Genomic DNA, 21,979 nt, shown 5'->3' on the forward strand with positions numbered 1-21,979 from the left:
CAGCCAACAGTTAACTGGCAAAATGAAACAAAAGCTGGGGGAAAGAGAGACATGGGCAACAGGCGACAATTTATATTATCTATATATCTATGTATCACAAGGCACAGAACTTTCCAAAGCTACTGGGGAAAATTTTGTGGGTAATTACCATGGACAGTCCCAAAGGCAGTAGCGTTTAGTTTTTCCAGCTTTTACCCTTTTATGGACATAATGACAGCAGAACAGAGATGGAAAATAGGAATGCAGGGGATTCCTCCTCCATTTCCACACCATTAAAGAAACAATTTGGTGGATGTGTATGATGTATCGGAATCATGGATGCCATTAAGTTATTTATGTGGACATCGATGATTGAAAATAAATACCTCCCCACCCCCCACCCACCTCCAAAATTCTGGTCTCTCCCTTTTCAAACTCTGAAAACATCGTACTATTTTAATACGGAAGAGTTTTTCAAAACTCTGAGTGCATGAGGGAATGAGAGTTACTTTTGAGTAAACACAGGTCAGATTATACAAGGCTCTCATTTTTAAAAGAAACAATAATCAAACCTAGGGAGGAAAGATAGGATCATGGTGTGGGGATTATAAGACATTTTTCCTACCAAAAGCGATCCCTGAATCTCTTTGTCTTCTGAACAAAAAATATAGATACTTTATGAACACTTAGAATTTTTTCTCACATGGCAACTACTTTTTAAGGGACAGTTCTTAAAAGGGGGAGTCCTTCTCCGTGCACATTCATCTCCTATGACTCCTGTCGCCATAGCTACAATTTTGATTAATGCAGATCTTAATTAGAGTTCTCCCATATCATACCTAATTGAGTGCTTAGGCTTCAGTCCAGTACTGTATACATTTACTTGACTGTAAGCCTTGTCTTAGATAAAGCTATTTTTTTTCTTTTTACCCAAAACTACCCTACCAAAAAGCTTCTTTCATTTACCCATGGATAACCAGAGCAATGAGAGTTTTCCCCAACTCTCCGGTTCCATTTTGATTCATGTAATTTATGTAGTTATCACATTAATTTCTATTTAACAGATCCATTAGAAGTTTTAAATTATTTTAATTAAAACTCAGCTGAACTCAGGCAGTTGTTCTCCATTAACTCCTAACAGATGTCTTCAGTGGACTTCTCTGCTAATGAATTTTCTACACAGATTAGATTGGATGGAAAATATGTATTCTGCCAAAATAAGGGCCCTGTAAAACCTGCTTCGTCCATAAAAGACAAGCTTCTCACACAAGGACATCTGGCAAAGTGCAGCTTAATTAAAGTACAGGCTCTGCACTTTTACTCAAAAGGCAGTTCTTGACACTAGTGGAAGATGTGCAAATAGTGTTTAAGGGCCATAAATATCACACTGATTGGGAACTGAATGTCCCATCAAATTATTGCCACAGAATGCATCCACATCCAAGTTTAAGCCTGTGGTGTTTTTACTGTTTCTGAAACTGGACTATGAAATCTTGGGAGTCCCAGATTAATCTGCTTTCTACATTTTTCAAGAGGTTTCTAGCCAACTGAATAGACTTTTAAACTGCGTGAAGGGAAGGCATTTAGAAATGAGCAGATTATTTCTTCATTTCTTTCCTTCAAGCTGCTTGGATCGTGAATCGACTCTAAGCATGTTGCCTTCCCAGTTACGCTAAAAAGATTAAAACAATAAATACAACAAAATAATAATAATAATAATAACAGCAGCAACAACAACTATCCTTCCATTTCATACCATGCCAATCCAAATATCCATACAGGGGCAGAGGAGGGTAAACCTTATTACAGGAAAGGCCTGGTCACATCATTTCCCAAGATTTTAATGGCTTTCCTAAATCCCAACACTTAATACCAGTCCAATCTCAGGGTCAGAAGGAACAGCAACAGAGAAGGCCTGCCGGTGAGACATGGCTCAAGAGACTTTGAAAGGCAGGATGGGGAGTTCATCTGGATGGAGAAGAGGTGACATAATTCAGCTATGATTCAAAGAGATTCTGCCTTAATTGGCTTCCTATCAGTCTGCCTGAAAACAAACTTTTACAATTTTCAGGATTGTTTTTCACCCTGACTAGCATTAAAGATGCCTTTCTGAATTCCCTTGCTCCTTGAGTTTGCCAGACACAGTCGCCAAGGTCCCTAATGACATTACTCCCTTGGTGTAGTATCCAACAGGGAGCCCTCCTTATCAGATCCTACGGGACAGGCAGATACAACTGGGAAGAAAAATTCTTGGAGAAACCTTGGTCCTAAGCCATGTTGGCTTTAAAGTGAGAATCGTCATCTTGAATTGCATCCAGCAGTCAACTGGTAACCAGTGCAATTCTCATAAATATCACTTTGGTGTAACAAGATGCACTCATAACTATGCACATCCAGTTGTAACTTCTGGATGTCTTCAAGGCATTTCAATAGTCCAATAGAGGGGTGACTGAGGCACATGAGAGGAACCTTAATCCAAGAATGGTCATTATTGGTCCACTAAATACAGTTCTTCAAAGGCCCTCCTGGCCACAAACGTCACTTGCTCCTCAAGCAGGACCTTTAAGTCCAGGAGGACCCCAATATCCAGCCCCTTAACTGCAAAGAATGATCAAGGAAGCAAGATTCATGGGACTTTCTTTAATGAATCAGGGATTGAGATTACAGAATCTTGACAACTGAAATACAATCCCCCAGCTCTCTTTTATTAGTGAATTCATTAAGACAGGGTCTCTTTAAAGCTTTTTAATTTCTTCTTCCCTGTTTGCAGAAGGAGATAAGAATTTGTTTCCTTGGTAGGTCAGTAACAACCTCTCCCATGTGCTGATTGCATGTACATATGTTCCTCACTTCTTTCGCAGCTTAAGGGCAATTTATGACTATGAGATTATGTACCGGTTCATCAAGAGGAGTGCAGCCCCAACTAGAACCAAAGATGGAATGTCCCTGGCCTTTGTTGGCCTTGTCTTGCTACAACTGAGCCTGAGTCTGTTCCTCCTCTCACAACGTTTACAATTCGAACAGTACCTCAACTGCATCTCCTGTTTGGGTTGAGATGTATGGTTGTGCCACTGGATGAGCTCCCCCAGTGCCTTCATGTAAATATTCAGTAGAGGGTTGAGCCTTGTGGAATCCCACAATGATGAGACCTAACGCTCAACCTCTTTCTCCTACCTCACTGACTGGACAGTCCCATTTGGACAGTCCCATCCCTGATCTCTCATAAAAAAGGAGAACTTTCTTCTATGAAAACACTCCTCCAATACAAAACCAGGGGTCTATATCAGGAAAAGCCTTCCTGCTTCAATAAGAGCAGGCCCTGAGAATCGGGCTGGTGGCAGTGGAGCCTTGGCTACACTCCTAACATATTTTTGCAAGGAAAATTCACATTTTTGGCAGCTTACACAACTCCACAAAATCTTGTAGGTCTGAAGAGATAGAATACACATTAATTAGATTTTTCCATCCAGTAAACTCAAGGTTAAGAAGTGAGGGAGCTTGGACCTTGCAAGTAATGATAAGCCAAGTCCAAACTTCACAGAAATTCTGAATTAAGGTATAATTTACCTCACTTTTCTGTTGTCATATGCTTTATTAGGAACAGCAGTTGAGAAAAGTTGTTGTAGCAAACATCTATTATTAGATATCTGAGCACTGTAGCTTATCAGTAGTTATGGGGGGGGGTTGTTTGTTTTTGTTCTTGTTCTTTTAAGGTTGGGATGGTCAACATTTTTCTTTGGTGGCCCTTATGCTTTGATTTATTTTGGAGACTTCATATGTCCTGCAGACCACAAAATCACAGCTGAGAGCCACACGTGACCTGCCAACCGTAATGTATCTACATTACTTCAGGGGAAAAGGAATAGTGAAATGATCATAAGGAGGGGACACCATTTGTAGAGCTGCTCTTGGGTGGAGAAAGAATGCAGAAGCCTCCAGGTTTTGTCATGTTTTTCATACCATCCTAGCACATACAAGCAAATCAGAAGTCTTAGAAAAATGAAGTCCCAACCGAGTTGGCATTATGCTCATCTCATAGCTGCTCCTACAGTTGTGGGAATGAGATATATTCTTCAAAACATCCTGCAATACATTTGTAAAACCACATGCATAACCAAAGAGAGAAATAAATGGGCTGCTTGTGTCAAAAGTATTTGTTCCTTGTAGCTCTTAGCTAAAAGTGAAACTGTCCACATCAGCATCCAGCCTGCAAGGATTCTTCAAAAAAAAAAAAAGACTGTTAGAATCCACTGGAGATGGCCATGGCAGTTTTGTCTATCTCCTCTCAGCCCTAAAGGCAGACCTATTCAGATATGCTGGGACATCACTAGTTTTGCTCAAAAACAGAGCAATAAAATAGTAAACACTTGGTAGTCAGCTATAGTCAAACAATGGTTGTATTATGAAGCTGGAGGACACAAGATATTCATTGGTTATTTGACTTTTAAAGCTCACATATAATCAAAATAAAACACATGGAGGGAGAGAAGAATAAATTGACCAGGACACCAATAAGGATCAATCCTTGCCCACTGTAATGGAATGTGGGAAATTCTTGGAAACAATTCCAGTGTTGGCATTCTTCTCAAGCTGATTTGTTGTCATGTTGCATTAACTTGTTCTTTCATATTTGCAGTTTTCATACTGCTTTTTTCTATGCTTTCTTGGACAAGAAAGCAAAAAAATATTAGTAACATGATCTGCTTCATTATGCTTCTTTTTCCTGAAGAATTTTTCAAGGGCAAGAAGAAAAAGATAGTTCCTCTCTGACCAATGTGTAGCCTGTGAGATGTAGAGATATTCTCTTGTATTTGGTAATTGTAAAGTATTATTATCCATGGCTGTAGAGAAGAAGGAGGAGGGGAGAGAGGAATGTTTGAGAGTGCAGATGTTCCAGAGGTCCAGGTGATCTCTTGATATATCTTCATGTGTCACAGCGGAGAATCCAATACCAGATGGCACGGCTCATTAAGAATATCAAAGATGGACTTTTCATCATGGCAAGGACAGCTTGTAAAGACTAATGGCTCCTAAAGGATTAGGGTGCAGAATAGATCCAGTAAAGTATTCAGATTAGTTAGCAGTAGAGATATATTAGAACTGTATTATAAATCTGTTAGGAGGACATTTGTATGTCCCACCCACACTGGACCTTGCAACAGGATAAATACTGGCATCAAGTGAGGTCTGGCATTCAACTTTTCAAAATTAAAAAAATGATTAAGGTCAACTAAGTTGCTTTTACTTTACAAAGTATAAAAGCTACTTGAGGAGTCTTCTTCCTCCTGTTCCATGTGAATGGCAGAAGGAACTTTTTATTTTATATGAACCTCTTCTTGAAATGTCCAGGTGCCCTAAATGTCACATGATCAGCTGGGTATTCAAGGAGACACTATTTAAAATGGAACCACTGAAGAAAAGGTCTCCATGTCAAAAAAAAAAGGAGGGGGGAGAGGAGGGAAAGAAAGAGGAAGATAAAGAAGAGGAAGAGGAAGCAGCAGCTGAAGATTTTTTGGTCACCTATAAAAATCATAAATGAGTCACCTGAACTAATCAGACCATTTCCTTCATGATCACCATTTGTAAAACATCATTTCAAGAAGAATTGGACTAGAATCCATATCCGCACATCCCTAAGCTTTTGTGCTCAGTTCAGCTTCTTTTTCCTGTTTTTTGATGAAATTTTCTCTGTGTATACATTTATCAGTGGCCTATTCCTATCTCATGCCTATCTGAGACCCACCACCTGCATGCTAAATGTGCAAGGAAGTGGTTATATTTTTTTGCTCAGAAATAATTTCAGGGCTGAGGCCCACAGCAATTTTTTAAAATCTCAACAAGAGAAATGAACAGGTTCTAGGAGAAGTACCGATTATAGATTCTGCATGGTTACATATTTTTTTATTTCAAACTTTTAAAATACTGATCATATTTAAAATGCTTAGAAGTGTATTTTAGCAAGTAGATCCATTGATGTATACCTGCCACTCTTAAGTATGATGGGGGGTGGGGGTGGAGAAAGCAACACTAATGAGGTATTAGGGTCAAAGAGGTCGTCGTCATCATCATCATCATCATCATCATCATCATCATCATCATCTATTTAAGTCATTGGCCAACAAAATGTACATTCAATATTAAAATTAAGGCCAATAGTCTAATCTTCATACTGTGAGAATTAGAGTTAAAGAGATCTCAGAGGAATTACACATACTGTACCTTCCATTCTACATATACAATGTAAGTGGCCTATACTTAAATATTATATCAACACTCTAATCCCAACTACACAGATTTATTTTCCAAAAACTTGGTGTGCTCTCAGTGGTACCAGCACAATGACTGAGTTACTTTGCTTAATAGTAAGATCATCCTTGACAATTCTAAAAGGAAGGTACTTAACAATTTATAAAGAATTCAAAAAGCATACCACATATCAAAGGGACTCTGAGTCAAAGTGATTTCATGTTTGAGAATCATAAAGAGAACCAGAAACCAATTATCTCACATGGAACTTCTTTAGAATAACCACCAAAGCTGAATAGAGGAAGAAACAAATGGTGTGTTTAAAAAAAAAGTCAAATTTGAATTCCAACCTTCACCATTTATGCTGTTCTAATATCGCCTTCCATAAACATGCCAGAGCACTTATGCTTTACAAAGTTCTGAGACTCTTCTCTGACCTAATTCCATAACAAAATGCATTGCACTGCAAGAGAATATAAGGAACAGAAAACACAAGCTCTCCCTTATGACCCCACATGATTTCAGACTAAGTAGCATAATCAAGCTGGAACCCATAGTTGTTCTGTCAACTAGAGGGAATCTGTTATAAATAAAAACTTCCCAAACCAACGTGAATTCTTCATTGGACCTCTTCCTTCCCTCAATCAGTGCCACCAAGAGATGCTGCAGCACTTTCCTCATCTTCCCACTGGCCATGGCCACGCTGGCTGGCAATGATGGAAACTGTGGTCCTCCAGCTGATCCAGAGATCCAAAGTTGAAAAAGGCTGACTTCCCCACCCTCAAGCTCTTGGTCTTCCTTTCCATGCTCCCACTTTATACTTACCAAAGGTTTGGCTTCATCCTCATCTTTGAAATAACATAGCTGCTCCCCTTTGAGTACAAACCACCGAGTATGCCAAGTCTTCACAAAACCGCCTTGCTTCCTTAGCCACCCACACTTGATGGCAACTTGCCGTCCTTGGCTCAGCAAGGGGCTTTCTGCAGAGCTGTTGTGTTCTTCCATAATGAAGTCAGCAGACTCTCCTGGTTATAGAAGAAGGTGTGGGAGAGATGTGATATTAGTCCATCTTTCAAAGAGTAGCCCCATCACAATGCCTGAACTGTTCAATTACGGATTGTTTACACAGAGAAAAACAATTACAAGGGCAGTTTAGCCATGTTCAGATATTGCTTCCCCTGTGTAGTTCTTCACTATGTCCTATGAAATCTTTCAAACATTGGTGGAGGAAGAAGCATCAGAATCTAGGCACCTCTCAATACAATTATAGCAGAGTTGGCTTCAACTCTAGGGGTTCTCTATTCCAATAAGGCTGTTTTCAGGAACAGGAAATAGAGAACTTATTTTTGTTGTAGTGGAGTGTATCAGCCCAGAGGATCTGGGGAACGAAGAGAGGGCTGGCTGTTAAATAGGGAAAGATGCTTCAGACTTGTTTCTTCCCCTGAGCATTTTTATGAACAGTTCTCATCCACATATATGTACCTTGCTACTTCATGTTTTGGGAAATTGATCATCTGTTCAACATTAGAAACAGTACCTGCTGCTATTGCTTCCACTCGGTTTACAGCTCTGGATCTTGACAATCCAGAATTGATTGGGCCCATATATTCCTCGAAAGTCTTAAACACAGCCCCCAGAGCCCGTCCTAAAGTTGCTGCAATGTGAATTGTGATTTTTAATCCAACAGAAGGGGAGAAGTATTTAAAATGTAGACAGCAGGAACCATATTGCCTGTTATTAATTAATCTAATGGGGTTTTAATGGAGTGAAGTTTAATTTAAATCAAATTTAGTGCTGTATTGGGCATTTACTTATCCTGACCTTCCTGTTTTGGGGAGATGGACTTCCAACATTCAATCCAAAGGTCAGGTACAGCCTTCAAGCTGCGAAAAGTTGTACACTCATTAATTATAGCCGTAGCTTTAGAAGGCCTTAATAGGAATGATATCAATTCACAGTGATTTCACTGACTTAAAAAGGGTTGCATGAACTGTTCTTTGGAGAAGTGAGGCAAATAGAAATAAGAATCATTGCTTTGGGGATATCTGATCAAGGCATATTTTTGTTAATAACAGAATGGAATGGGAGTCAGGTCTACCATCAATTGTATTGTGAAACAGATGGCTGAATGTCTATTTCAAAACATTGAGCTTTATCTCTCATCAACAACTGTGGTTCTTTATGGTCCAACATGGGATGTCTGACTTTCCCTGGCAGCATGACCATACACACCCACACATGGTTTCATGATTGCTTTCATTTTTAGCAAGCATCTGTGAGAAGCATCTAATATAGGGATCTTTAAATTATGAAAAGCTGGGCAAAATTAAGGGTCTGAAGGTGGAAATGAAACCCAAAAGGATTTACATGAAAAGTACTTGGGTGTGCAAAGACCTTTCATCAAAATTCAACATATTCAGATATAAGGTAAATCCTCTTGACTGCTTCAGTTGATCTGAATCACAGTCACTTAAGAAGGACACCTAACTCATTGATACTTCAGATTCTGAATTAATGTTTTTTTTATTTGTCAACCCAAATCTAAAAAGAAGACAGAAACTCAGAAACCGAAAGAGCTGAAAATTACAAGAAATTCTGCATGAAATGACATGCAAATTTAAACCATAGACTTTAGCTTGTTTCAAAGAATGTAAAGAAGAAGGTGCAGGAGATGGTTTCTTTGTCCAAATAAGGATTATGACTGTTGCAATCAATCAATCAATAATAAAGAAAAAAAATGAAAAAAGCACTGTTGTCAAATTGTAAGTCTTTTTCTTTAAATTGAGGTCCTTAAAGATACAAGGGTATAATCAAATCTTGAATACATTCAAAAGAAAACAACAAAGATGGTTAATAGGGCAAAGAAATGCATTCGAAAGGGGCCAGAAGTCTTAGTATGGCTGCTTCAGAGATTTTCCACAAACGTTTGCAAATGTGTATGCATGCACAAAGTGAAGTAGTTTCTACGCTTCAAACATGTGAACATTTGTCACATAGAAAACAAAAAACTGATCAGCTGAGAGAAGAACCGCATCTAATTAATTGAGCTTAGAGAAAGATTTCAGTAGAACATTAGCAGGAGCTTATAAATAGTAAAAGCATTAGCCAGATTCTACCTTTATCTCATCTTGTTTTAGAGAGAAGGTTCTCCTTAGAGATCAATGACAGGAAGCTGGTTAGCCATTTATTGTTGAAGAGCTAGCTTTTGATTTCCTACATCATGAAAGCTTGGATTACATGGTTTACAAAGCCCCTTCCAGCTATATTTTATTGTTATGTTTTATTGGTGCTTGTTTCTGCTGTTCTATACCACCCAGAGTCCTTCAGGATTGGGATGGGTTTTAAGTACTGTTAATAAACAAATAAACAAACAAACATTATTTATGGCCACGAGAAACAGATTTCCAAACCACAGAAGTCCCTAGCTTGTAGTATTCCTTCTACAAGAAATTTCATCTAGATCAGTCTTCCCCAACCTGGCACCTGTCTGGGTAGAAATGCCAGAAATTGCAGTGACAATATATTTGGAGAGTGTTAGGTTCAGAAGATTAATGTAGACTGTTTAAAAATATAAAACAATAAAGTCTCTTTCAAGTCTAGCTTGACTTCTGATGACTTGACGGACAGGTCCATAAAGTTTTCTCGGAAGTGATATGGAAGTGGCTTGCCATTGCTTCCTTCCAGAATATTTTTCTCACTTCTAGATTTCTAATGTAATTGCACTATAGAGAGCTGAGATACATCAGAATGTTGTGATGAAATGTTGAGTGCAACAATGCATAGTCCTAACCTTTCATGAAATTTCAGGCCCAGTTTTCAAATTCTACCTATCTCTGCTGCCATACCGTGTAACCAGAACAAGTCACTGCCCAGTTCTGGGGGATCTATAAATGTTGTTACTAAATAAACATATAAATAAGTAAGATCAGTATATATCCTTATTCTGAAAACTTGATACTTAGGCAAGTTTAAATTGGATGTCCTTTCCCCACATGGCCCCAAAACCTGTAGTCCAATTAAAACCATGGCAGTTCTCAGAAGCTCAAGATACATGGCAAAGGTGAGGATACATGGCAACATACATCAGAGAGTGATTCTGGCTGCCCTGGCAGCTGAACTATTCCTTGTTAACCATTAGCAGATGCCTTGAAATTGCAAAATGTCAAGTTATTTATTTTTCTGGCAATATACTACTAAAAGAATGTTCCTCAGGCAATTTCCTTTTACTCCAAAAAATTCAGATCTGCTAATTTTATTCACACTAATTTAGTATTTAATATACTATAATTTAATTTAATTTATTACAATCTGCTTGGCAATAGTCTTTTATTTCTGCTGGGCTTCATGCCTTTTTTATTTGGTAACATTATTGCTATTATTATTATTATTATTATTATTATTTTGTTATTATGCTATGATATTGGGAACAAAACATTTCAGAACATTCTCTGGCATTTCCACCAACCTGAGTAAAAGCAACCAATAATTCTTCTGATGTACCAGAAAGCAGCATGGAAATTTTAGGTTTGAATGAAGCACAGCAAAGATTTGTTTGTTCCAAGAACCTTTAATTATATCTTCTGAAAAACATGGAACAAGATCATTTTTTCCCAATAAGACTGGCTAAGATATCTGAAACCACCATGTTCATACACATATACAAACCTATATCCTAATATCCACCTTCACAGTAAATATTAATAAAAGTTAAGCCCCAGAATTAAATATATTGCATGATAAGGTTTGTTTCACACTTCATAACAGAATGTACCCCGAGAGCAAAGAAAATAAATTTAAGGATGTTATTTCTCCTGAGTCTGAACACAACAGGCTTGTGCCTTTAATGATACCAGCTAAAGTAGATATGACTTGAGACAGAAGTTTGAGAAAGATACTAGTGCTCATACAACAGAGACAGGAGAAGTGTTATTGCATTCACCTTAATATACTTATTAACTCCTAATTTTGATCAAAAAGTTAAGTCATTTAAAATATATTGGGTCGAATCCAGATTATTTATTTTATTTTATTTTTGTTTATTTCTTTATTACATTTATACAGTGCCCATCTCACTATGGAAGTGACTCTGGGCGGCTTACAAATAAAAGGTCATAAAAACCATTATAAAAGTACAAAAAATATAAGAAATACAAAAAAGGTTAAAAGAGAAAAACTAAAAGACCAAGACAGCATCTTCAAACTACCAACCACCCCCTGGGCTGCCTACCACTATTGGATCTCCAAGCTAGTTGGCAGAGCCAGGTCTTGACACTCTTCTTGAAGGCCAGAAGAGTCAGGGCCAACCTCACCTCAGGGGGCAAGATGTTCCACAGGGCAGGGGCATTATATGTTGGCCATATAAATGCTCCACTGAAATCAGTGGAATTGAGTGGGCCTAGCAAAGACTGGATCCAACCTATTAAAAATAATAGAACAGACTATTAAAGCAAAATCAATAAGAGAAAACATTTAGAAAGCAAATAGTAGATCAAATGTAATGAAATTAAACCTCGGGGATCAGCAGAAGAACAACAGTGCAGAAAAAAGTACACATCGACAGTAAGAGCTCTCTGGAAGAAATATGAGTAAGAAAGGCAGAGAAGCCCTGCCTCAGAACTTCACTGGACCATTTCCAGCAATGGAAGTTAAAGCATGGCTTTGGAGGAAGATTTCAGAATACAAATAGGCTGTACTGTATCTGTATTTTATATTGTTGTCTCCAAGTTTATACTACCCAGATTGCTAATTTTAATCTCTTTTTTTCTTGTTGCATATGTGTAGCCTGACACTAACCCCTTAGTGTAGTTTGATTTAATATTGTCTTTTAGCCAAAATTCTTTGTCTGTATGTACTTTTTCTAATTATCCTAATATTGTCAATTTAGTTTTGGATATTTGAATACCAATTTCCTTGTGCTGGTTAACGACCACAATAAAGTTATTTATTTATTTATTTATTATTATTGTTATTATTATTATTTAGAATCCAATTAGGTTTACATGACAAAAGATTGTTCTGAACGTGTCTTTGACCTAGACTTTGTCAAAACTGGAAAGTAATCACCATCAATTTGAGCCAGGCTTGACCTCCAGATATTTAAAACAACTCACATCACCCGTGGTCAGCATTCAGATACAGGTGATATCATTGGTCAGTACAGCTACAGAGATCCAGGTTATGGTGGCCCGATATAGGAAAGGCTTCATTGGTGGGGGATGTGTGGTCCATCAGATGTTGGATTCCAGTCCCCATCAGTATGATAGGTGTTGAAAGTTGATATCCAAGAACTTTGGAGAACTGAGGGCTCTCTATTCCTATACAGTAATTTGCATTTGGAGATCAACTCTCATTCTTATAATACCCCTCTGTCTATTGAATAGGGAATCTGTGACCTATCAGCTTCCAGCAGTTCTATCCAGCAAGGCTGATGGACAGAAAAAGAGGGAGTTGTAGTTCAGTAATGAAGAGCCACAGGTTCCTTGCCCAGTTGAATCCAGTCTCCTGTTTGTGTCTACTATCTATTAAAGGCAAAATGAAGAGATATGAACCACATCACTTTTGGTGACAATAACCCATTGTAGATACTTCCTGCCTCATACAAAAGCTATCTTTTCTTTCAACAAATCCTAATTATTTTTGGTTTGTGAATGAAAGGGTTTAAATGCATCCAAAGTTATTTCTTCCAACTTTTTTATACTTCAGGGCTTGTTCATAAAAGGGAAATTATGTCACCGTGGAAAGAAATCTATTTGATGAATTTTATTGCTCTTGGGAAAAAGTCCACAGGCAGGATCAAAATAATGTTTCCAAAACACCAAAGCCTTTGATGAATAGAACAATGTAGATTCAGCTTCTGCCAACGTTATAGCAAAGTTTAAATCCAGCCCCATTTGTAGCATCAGCTTTTGAAAACCAAAGCTTACGCTGTCTTTCCAAGTATTACTTCTCTGTAGACACTGTAGAACTGAGACCACGCTCACAAAGTTTTGGTTGGCCTTGAAAACCAAGCCAACATTCAAGTTACAGAAACTGCCTGTCTCCTGACTCAGACCATAATATGCTATGCTCTTTTTACCTCCAAATATGAAGCTACAAAGAACTGTGAGCAGGATCATCTCACAGTTGTTCTGAATTCATATGAATGCAATTCATATGAATGAAAAACATGCCTTTTTTTCATATGTATTCTAAAGCATATCATAACAGTGTAAAAGAGGATCTGTTATATTGTAATAGTACTATAGTACTAAATACAATTTAATTAAATTTAAAACACATTTTAAAACAGAGAAGCAACCAACAAATCCTTTAATTGGCAGTACTGAGAAAGAATTCAGCTGTATTGAAAAGAAATTATCCAGTTCTTCTCCACTGCTACTAATATAATAGTAAAGATATTAGGAGGAAGAAGACAAAGAACTTTAAAAAGACCCAAAAATATAAGGAAAGAAAGTATACAACATTTTCTTATTTTAAAGGAGATGGGGATAAATAATAACATAGCATGACTCAGAAAGCCTGATAAAAAATTACAATGACATTTCATTCTGGTAGAGAAGGGTAGATTATTGGTGCTGTCTGCATTTAAGTGCCAATTTAGTATCATCCTTCTAATGAGGACAGCTCTTGGGAGACTGGATTGCTGGGATCTAAGTGGGACCCCGGAAAGCTTTAACAGTCTAACATGGATATATGCTTCAACTGCAAAGGAAATCTGACAAGCATGCTGACATGTGGGCATGAAAAGAATTATCCCTGTAGGTCAGCAGCTTGACACTTATTTCTGTGCGTTATTTGCTAACACCTTTGGATTTGCCTGTCCTGTTCAGGAGAGAGCTATTGCAAGTCTCAACTCCTTGTGAGGTTCATGGGGTATGGACCAGGTGACAGACCTTCTTAGTAGCATCCCCAATATTATGGAATGCCCTCCCTCCCAAGATACAATGGCCCTGACCTTGCTGGCATTCCATACAGAGGACAAAACCATTTCATTCCAGCATGTACTCAGCCCTTACTTTAGACTGTTTAGTTTCAAGGGTACCCATGATGTTCATGTCATTTTAATTTTGTGTAGGGGCCAACGACACCTGGAGGGCAAAAGGTTAAGTCCAGTCTTACACAGCTACTGTCTTCTTGCTTTAAGTACAGATCAGTCTTAGGGACAAGACATATAAGACATTGGATTTACTGTGATTTACTCTGATAACTGGTTGCAACAGAGCCCTTTACATAGTGAAGTGGACCAACATCTTGTTTACCAACTACATTGTAGTTTGATGACATAATGAAAAAACATGAGCATGGTGAATATGTCATCTAAATGGTCAAGATCTGAAATCACAGATTCACCCTAGGCAGAAAACTCTGGTTAAGAGGAAATCTGGTTAACACTGATTTTTTTTCTTTAATCCACTCAGTCGTGTCTGATTCTTGGAGACTGCCTGGATAAGTCCCTGCAGTTTTCTTGGCAAGGTTTTTCAGAAGTAGTTTGCCATTGCCTCTTTCCTAGGGCTGAGAGAGAGTGGCTGACCCAAGGACACCCAGCTGGCTTTGTTCCTAAGATGGGACTAGAACTCACAGTCTCCCAGTTTCTAGCCTGATACTTTAACCACTACACCAAACTGGCTTTTAACGTTGATTAATGTAAATGAAACACCATATGAATGGTTACTCAGAAGGAAATCTCTTGGAATCTTTCTCTCTAATAAGTGTGTTTAAGATAGCACCCTAAAATATCACCTGATACCACTGGAAATGAATTGTGCTGTTCTCCCAGTCTCCCCAGTATTTCATTTGTTCTGAGAACCATATTAATAGGTCAGTGGACAAACTGGAATTTTTGAAACATGTTATGGATGTTCCCACAAAATGGTTGTCATGGTGATGGTGGCCAGTCACAAAACACCAATTAACATGGAGGCAAACAGCTGATGTGGCTCCTCATTACCATTTATAACCTGCACAATGTCTCTGCTCCCCCAGATTATCTGATTTTCTTTTTCTAAGCATTTCTGATATATAACAAAGTACCAGGCCATTCTGTGTATTCCCTGAGAATGTCTATGGGAATGTCTAAGGCAGAAATATAGTTTTAGAAATAAAGATGTTACTGGAGACCAGTGTTTTGCTTTGCAGCAGCCACCTTTCCATCTAATACACAATCAAACAGTGCAGGGATCTTGGAAAGCATAATGGAGGTTGCCAAGGACATATTGGTGGCAACAGGTATCAGACCGCTTATCCTGATTTAAATACATTAACGATTTTCAACCCAAATCTATCTCTGTGTTTATGCAGTAGAATAAGTGAGCTTCAGATATTGTGTTTTGTATATGTGTGTGAGAGAGTGAGACTCTAGATGTGTGTGCATATGAGTATATGTTATGGGCCTACCCACCCATACAGTTTTTAAATATAAATAAAAAGAGTCTGCACAGTTATGGGAAATAGCACTATGGAGTCTCTGCTTGTTTCCTTAATAGAAATGATTAGCTGAAAACTAAGAGCTAAGTCCCTTCATTCCTGCAAGCAGCTGTGATTGCTATAAATGTCAGCGACAGTTTAGCGAGACATACATTTTTGTCCATAAAATATGCTGATCTTCAGTTAAAATCTGCAAGTTTTTACCAAGTTGGATAACATTGCTACAGTTGATAGTCAACAGTGCAACAGTATCTGTTGATACTGATTTCCACCCCCATCACTCCCATTTTTGGAGTCTGCCCAAGTCTTCAAAAGCAAATGTGGTCCGTTCTTGGGAAGACGGCAGCTAATAAGTGCCATTGCTTTGTCACTGGCATTTCAGATCTCATTCACTGGAAAATATGATCACTGCTTTTCCTGGAAATAACATGCAGTAGCAGCACCACATGCAACAAAAGCCTCTCTTTATTCTTGAAAGAAGGGGGAATAAATGTCTGTTATGTCACCAGATAACAGAGTGAAAGAAACAGCACGCCTTTGATTTTATGTGAAATTCATTCATGAATTCATAGCACCTTGAAGTCTAACAGTAGCATTATGGTCACCCTTTCTTGCAACCTGCCTTTTTCTTAACTTTTTTTTTTAATGCCTTTGAGTCAGTCTTGACTCCTGGCGACTGCCCGGACAAGTCCCTGAAGACTCTAGCCTGATGCCTTATCCACTGGCTCTCCTTTCTTAGCAGTGTTATCCTTATATGAGTCTTTCCCAATCTAGGATCCTTTAGATTCATTGGGCCACAGTATTCAGGATTCCCAGCTTGTCTAGGAATTCTGGGAGTTGTCATTTAATACATCTGAAGGTTAGGAAAGTGGACCTTATAATAAAGAGAAGGACAATAAAGATAATTCTTCAGCAGGGTTAAAGATGTGATGTCATCAGTGACAGCCAAGAAGACCCACTATCTGAAGAAAAAGGGAGGGCCAAGGCATCCTTGCTCCACATTCTCCTTTCTCGAATATTCATAACTGGTGGAAGCCCCTTACAGATGTCACTTTAGGGGCTAATGGAATGTGTGCTGTCCATGGTAGCCACCTGTGGGGGCCCCTCACAACCCACTCAGAATGAAACCCACAGGTAGTTAGTGGAGGCAGCAAGCTGCTCTAGAAAGCTACCTGCTGTATGGTCAGGGAAGTGATGGCTCCAGGTGCTGAGTCTGGAGAGCAGCAGGTAGAGGCTTGGTCCCTTTTTTTGCCTATCCCAACCAGACATCCATTTTGACTAAAGGTAGGGTTGGCCCTGGATGACCAGAAATTCTGGAAAAGTTAAAGGCTCAGCAATGTTTCTCCCACTGAATTCTACATACTACATAATCCATGTGTTGCAATCTGCATAATTAGTAACCTTAATGCTCCAGGGAATAATGTCATTGATCATTGGGTATAACCACATGTAACTTTTATGTCCCACTCATAGGTATTTGGACTCCCAAGAGAAACAGATATGCTTAATGGGTGGGATAGATGAATCTAACTCTTTTGCCTCTTTTGGTTATACATATCTTAGTCCTGACCAAACTCTTCCCAAATAACCATAGGAAATTGTTTAATAGTGTCAAAGTATTGGTCCACTACTTCCATGAGCTTCTAAAGGCAATGCCTTTACTCTGTCAGTAAACTATACTCCCTATGAAGATAAAGACAAACTTGGATGAAATTCTACCTTGATGGCTTTAAATGGGCCCCCGAGGGAGGCTTTCATAGGCTGGATGGTGAAGCCCAAAGGGCTGAATCCCTGCTATATAGAATACTTGAATATTATTCCTTCTATATCAGAACAGCAATATCCCAACAAAACAGGGAGCTATCAATAGGTCTGAAAGACCTGATAGATTGCAGCTGTATACAGTAAAAGTTTAGAAAACCCACTCAAAATAGCCCAACAAGGAATAAGCATGCACAGTAGCAATGGAATGCTGACAGAAGAGGAATAGTAAACAGGGTAATGGAATATGGCATGGAATATCCTAATAAGGCATAACTCAGCAGATGACTCCAAATGGCCAACCTTGCTTGGGCTTGGTACCTAAGAAAAGTTGGCCCGGGTGAATACTTGGATAGACCATGAAGAAATCACAGAATTGAAGGCTAGACTAGGAAGTTGGGGGGAAAAATTATGTGCCATCAAGTCAATGTTGACTCTTAGCAACCACACAGATACTGTAGATTTTCTCTGTGATGATCTGTCCCTAACCCAGTCCTTCAAGTCTTCCAATGTGTACCCATCACCACCATTCCTGAATCCATCCACCTGGCTGCTGGTTGCTCTCTCCTTTCTTCAGAAAGAAGGAAGGAAGGTAGGCATTCTTCCAGAAGAATGTAGGCATATGCCTAAAGCAGCAGGACAAGTGAAAGCAGAGCAGCAGATGGAAGTGGTCTGCAGGCAAGCGTGGCAGATAGCCTCACTGTGTATTGACTAGATGCTTAAATAGGTTTTTTTTTTTTTGCTGTCCTTTAGTGGTCATCTGGATTTTCACAACCCAGGACTGGTAGCCCAAGCACTAATGCAACTTGGTAATGTTGCTCCACTTCCAAAAGACCATCCAAGATGCTAACTGCTGCCATTCCTCACCAAAAATGGATTGTGTATACAAGCCCCAGGGATGAGAATAGGCTCCTTCAAATATAGCCAGTAGCTTTTAGTTGATTATTAATATTGGGATGGGGAAGAACTAAGAAGTTTGCTTTTGGCCCAGAGAGTTCTCCTTATGCCCATGAGTACACAACACAACATCTAAGAGTTCATTCAAGTATATGTGTGCTGGGAGGAGCAGTTCTGATTTTCCATGAGGCAACTCCCTTCATTTCCAAGACCAATTAAAATTGAACTTGAAGCTATCATAAAAGCCTGATAAATGAATATCACAGGCATCTGATGGAATAATACACATAGATTTGAACAAGCCCAGTCACAAGGCCTACTGTTTCAGAACACCTATGCAAACAAAACAAAGAAATAAATTCTTAAAAATTAGAAACTAAATAAAGGGTGTGTTTCATACATTTTCATCAAAGGCCAAGAGAAAATCATCAACTGTGTTGACTTCTAGCAACGATATATTTGCTGTTTCCATCTCATGAGCCAAATTCTCCCACAGTTTCCAACTTATTCTACCCGTACCCTAAGCCTATATGTTATATACCAGATTTCTTGTTCTTAATTTATGCTAGTGGAATAAACATTGAGTTCCCCAACCTTTACAACCTCCAGATGTTGGCTAGAAATCATCAGAGTGGCTTTTTTAACATCTGGAGATGACTGGTCAAGAAGTGCTGATTCAGTCAAACATGCCAAAGTCCAAATTTGCCTTTCAAATTCTCAAATGTTTTTGGTTTTTCTGCCTTATTCTCAGGACACTTGAGCATTTCTTTCAATACTTTCTTTGAGCTTCTTTTACTGTTGATAGTTATAGAGGACACTAATGTTGGTGCTGTTGTTTTCTGCTACATATCTTTCACTACCCTGAAGTCTTCTTCCCTGCCCATATCTCCCAGTCTGAAAAATACTCATGTAAAGACTTTCCTCATTATATCTTCTCCGGGAACTTTTATAGAAGTGTTGGAAGTCAGGGAAACTGCAGACGATTGGAGAAAGGATTGTAAAAGACAGAACATTCACAGACAAACCCTTGGTCACCTTGCAGGTAGAACTCAATTATTAGAAAACTAATCTCATGGCATTGCCAAAAAGCCCAAGAGCCTTTCCTGGAGCATAGATGTCCACATGATTGAGCAGACTGCTGTTTCAAATACCTGGAGGTAGGCCTTCATTTTGCTGGCACTAGGAAAACCACAGGGACATGCACAGAGAAGCTCATCTGACATCCCTAAATACATTAAGACAAGAGGTGGCCACTACATACCTGCAGCTCTCAAATTATTTGAAGACAAGCCAAAGCACAACTTATCTATCATACCCAGCTGGACCCCTTCTCCAATTTTGCATCATTAGAACTTGCACAATCCAAGTTTTAAGAGCAGCCCTTCAAGTCTTTAATTGTGTCTCTAATGCCACCCTGCAACTAGAAACAGGCTTCATGAAAGTGGAAGCTAGAGTGTGGACAGCCATACTCAACTATGGGTTCAAACTATCTTTTTTTCCCCTTGGCCTTGCCCCATTAACTATGAGTGCTGATTTTCAACTAAAATCTCATCCTTGGAATTCTCTCCAGGTCTTCTGCTCAACATGAGGTAACATTAGGCCAAAGCACTTATTAAACAGCATGCAGCAGACGCAGAGTGCCAGTTAGATCTAGCCAGGTCCCCAAACTTTATTGACAGTGAATTCAATAGGTACTCCGCCTCCTCTACGCCACACCTAAACCTGAAGTACCTAAATACAGAAGGGCCTTTACTCTGTCATGATTTCATGCCCTCCCCTCCCTTCAGCTGTCCTTAAGGCCAATATAGAAAGATTCCTTACTTGGAGAGACAATGCCCCTGTGGCCCTGGACGCACAGAAACAATAGAGCATGTGCTTCTCCAGTGCCTGTGCTACAGAGACATTTGTACTAGCCTCATCTCACCATTACTATGTAAATATCCAGGGGCCACAGGGCAATTTGATACCATCCTGTTGCTTTCAGATGCTAACCCTGCTACAACACACAATGTTGCCAGGTACTGTGCAACAGCGCTCAAAATTTGTCAGATGACGACCTGTGCTTGGGACTCAACTTTATAAATTAGATTTAATGAGCACCTACTTTACCATATTAGAGTGCTTTGTAACTTGATAGATATAGTCTTCCACATACTAACCTTTTTTAAATCCCGCCTTTATTATTTTTATAAATATCTCAAGGCAGCAAACATACCTAATACTCCTTCTTCCTCCTATTTTCCCCACAACAAGCACCTTGTGAGATGAGTTGGGCTGAGAGAGGGACTGGCCCAAGGTCACCCAGCCGGCTTTCATGCCTAAGGCAGGACTAGAACTCTTCTACCATGCCTGATTGGCTCTTGGGCTGAGAGAGAGGAACTGGTCCAAGGTCACCCAGCCAGCTTTCATGCCTAAGGCGGGACTAGAACTCTCCTACCATGCCTGATTGGCTCTTGGGCTGAGAGAAAGGAACTGGCCCAAGGTCACCCAGCCGGCTTTCATTACTGAGGTAGGACTAGAACTCTCAGTCTCCTGGTTTCTAGCCTGGAGCCTTAACCACTAGACCAAACTGGTTCTCAAACTTTTTGCTCCCATGTACCCATCTAATGTTCCTACTGCTTCTTTTAGCTTCTCACTTTTTATAAACTATTTTTAGTTTATAATTTATTTATCTTTTATATCTTCTAGCTCTTTAAAAAAAGTTTAGACTCTTGTGGTATCCTTTATGCTTTTTCAATGACTGTAACCCATCTCCTTATGCTGGTCTATGATTGGAATAAAGATTTGATTTGGTCACCTTGTAATGAACTACAGTTCTTAGCAAAGCACAACTAGTATTTCATGAGGATAAGTTATCCAATTAGAAAGCAGTACCTAGGTAATCTTGGCCAATCTCAAAGTTAAGCAGAATTGGTCCTAGCTAGTCCAGTCCACCAGGAAATCCCAGGATATAATTTAGCCTGGGAAAGAGAAGAAACATCCTAGAAGAAGGCAGTGGCAACCCATTTCTATACTGCTGCCAAGAAAACTACATGGATATATCATGAAATCACAATGAATCAATCTCAGAAGGAAACTTTGCTTAAATTAAATTAAATTAAATTAAATAGAATTAAGTTCTATTTAAAAATATAGAGTTAAGATGGTGGGAAAGTTGCCACTCTTAGAGGTCTAACTGATTTTATATAATTTTACTCCAGATAAATTAAAGATCAATGCAAAAGTGTGGTGTTGTGAAGGAGGCATTAAATAGCAAATTCTTTCATTTGCCTTCATACTTTCTCTTTCAATAATGTGCTCAGTAAACAATAAAAGCAACTCCTTATTACTTTTCACCTGACTGCTTGACTGAGCCACACTATCACCTTCTACTTTAAAAAGTTGATTCAGAAGCCAAAGATGCTCAGTTTAGAAGATGACAGCCATAATCCAGAAAGACTTCCATCTGTCATCCCCAGGACATTACACCTGTCCCCTGCCAACAACTTTAATCTATGCAGTTCATTCAGCCCAGTAAGAAAAACATAGTAGGCAATGCATCCGCTAAATGCAAATTCCCTGCTTTGTCTGGTAGAGAACTCACCATTGACATAAAATAATTTAATGAACAAAACAGTGTGAAGAATATGTCTAATGCCTGCTTGCATTATCAGACCAACTAATAATTTATACT

The 21,979-nt window shown here is 38.9% G+C and overlaps 1 protein-coding gene across 2 annotated transcripts in view; it reads right to left on the reverse strand.

Moving 5' to 3' along the window:
- The window catches only part of ARHGAP24 (Rho GTPase activating protein 24), a 362,186-nt gene that overhangs the window by 269,585 nt on the left and 70,622 nt on the right, over nucleotides 1-21,979 (reverse strand). For both annotated transcript variants that reach the window (XM_063309901.1, XM_063309902.1), the window contains exon 2: nucleotides 7,051-7,250. In XM_063309901.1, coding sequence (XP_063165971.1) covers nucleotides 7,051-7,230 — 180 coding nt within the window. In that variant the 5' untranslated portion in view covers nucleotides 7,231-7,250. The remainder of the gene's footprint in view (nucleotides 1-7,050; nucleotides 7,251-21,979) is intronic.

This window comes from Candoia aspera, chromosome 8 (assembly GCF_035149785.1).
Source record: "Candoia aspera isolate rCanAsp1 chromosome 8, rCanAsp1.hap2, whole genome shotgun sequence".
Taxonomy (NCBI): domain Eukaryota; kingdom Metazoa; phylum Chordata; class Lepidosauria; order Squamata; family Boidae; genus Candoia; species Candoia aspera.